General features: G+C 53.6%; 1 protein-coding gene across 1 annotated transcript; it reads left to right on the top strand.

Moving 5' to 3' along the window:
* Window positions 1-551: 551 nt before the first annotated feature.
* Window positions 552-1,523, top strand: LOC130870089 (olfactory receptor 12-like). Its single transcript, XM_057762664.1, has one exon. It carries the CDS (start codon window positions 552-554, stop codon window positions 1,521-1,523), a length of 972 nt encoding a protein of 323 aa, XP_057618647.1.
* The last annotated feature ends 390 nt before the right edge of the window (window positions 1,524-1,913 follow it).

Raw genomic sequence — 1,913 nt, 5'->3', positions numbered from 1 at the left:
CATTGGTTACTGTTGTGGACAAGTCTTGGGCATCCTGCAGGGTATACACAGCCTCACCCTGGCGAGGACGGTTCCCTACTCTTAGTCCATCCTGGAAAAGACAAGATCACCCAGCTCAGGGAGGGCAGGGAGTCCTCACGGACATTTTCATCACTGAGGCCTGAGTGGTGTGTGTGGACTTAGTAGGCAGCTGTATTGATAAGGATGCTCTGGGCATCTCTGTGAAGAGGTAGGAAAGGGGGCTAGGAGGCAGGCGTGGGGACCTTGAAAGGTTGTCAGGACTCAGTCACCCAACTCTTGAAGTCTTTCTGTGTCCCCAGAGCACTGTCCAGCCTCCTGCAGGGGGAGGGCTCAGCAAATCCCTGAGAACTGAGTAAATCAGAGAAAACATCCCCCTTTTAGGCCGCTCAAGACCATCTGGCAGATCACAGAGGCAGCAGCCTTTGGACAGTGGAGAATGGGTTCCTGTGTCCTGTGAAACATCTGTCTGCACTGGTGAGATCTGATCCTGCTTGCTGTCTCCATCTGCCTCTCTGCCTCTGTCCCCACCCATGGCCACACCAGTCCACAGAAATGGGAGTCTCTCGGCAGTGTCCTTGCAGGGGTTCGTGCTGGTGGGATTTGGGGGAGGCACAGAGACCCAGGCCCTGCTCTTTGCTGTCTTCCTGGCCCTGTACGTGCTGACCGTCCTGGGCAACCTCACCATGATCGTGGTCATCACCCTGGATGCCCGCCTGCACTCCCCCATGTACTTCTTCCTCAAGAGCCTGTCCTTTGTCGACCTCTGCTACTCCTCTGTCATCGCCCCCAAAGCCATGGCCATCTTCCTTTCCTCCTCGAAGGTCATCAGCTTTGAGGGATGTGCCACCCAGTTCTTCTTTTTCTCCCTTCTTGTTACTACTGAAGGCTTCCTCTTAGCTGTGATGGCCTATGACCGTTTCATGGCCATCTGCAGTCCCCTGAGGTACCCTGTGACCATGTGTCCTATGACCTGTGCCCGTCTGGTGCTGGCTGCCTACTGTGGAGGCTGCCTGAACTCCATTGTGCAGACCAGCCTCACGTTCCATCTGCCCTTCTGCAGTTCCAACCGTATTGACCACTTCTACTGTGACGTGCCCCCGTTGCTCCGGCTGGCCTGCGCCAACACAGCTCTCAATGAGCTTGTCATGTTCGGCATCTGTGGCCTCATCATCGTGTCCACCACTCTTGTGGTCCTCATCTCCTACGGCTACATCACAGTGACCATCCTCAGGATGCGCTCAGGGTCAGGGAGGCACAAGGTCTTCTCCACCTGTGGCTCCCACATGACAGCTGTGTCCTTGTTTTACGGAACTGTGTTTGTCATGTACGCACAGCCGGGAGCAGTGGCATCCATGGAGCAGGGCAAAGTGGTGTCTGTCTTCTACACCCTGGTCATCCCCATGCTCAACCCCCTCATCTACAGTCTGCGCAACAAGGATGTCAAGGACGCCCTAAAGAGGCTGGGACAGAGACGCAGTCTTGGGAAGGAAGGTGGGCAGTGAGAGGCTGTCCTAGGGATGGAGGGAAAATGTCCAATGAAACACTATGCCGTCTCCTCCATTCATCCTCTCTGCAATGGTTCTTGACGGCTCAGAACCAGGACCTGGCTAAGCAGGAAGCAGAGGGCTGCTCGGCTGAGACGTGGAAGAAGTTCTAAGCCGTTTTTCACTGAGTGATGCAGTGAACTTGATTTATATGTGTTGGAATTGAGGTTTTTTTCTTTTCTAGGAAAGGAGATAGATATTTGGACATAATGTGTAAAACTGAGTAGATCCCTAATATCAAGTCCTGATCCCATAGATGCAGTGCTAGGCATGTCCTGGTGACCCTCTGTGAGCATGCACACATGCATGCAAAGAGTCTTCTGCTTCCCTTTAGTTTTTTCAATTCTC

The sequence above is a fragment of the Chionomys nivalis genome, chromosome 2 (genome assembly GCF_950005125.1).
Source record: "Chionomys nivalis chromosome 2, mChiNiv1.1, whole genome shotgun sequence".
In the NCBI taxonomy this organism is placed as follows: Eukaryota; Metazoa; Chordata; class Mammalia; order Rodentia; family Cricetidae; genus Chionomys; species Chionomys nivalis.
This window is presented reverse-complemented; position numbering and strand designations above follow the sequence as displayed.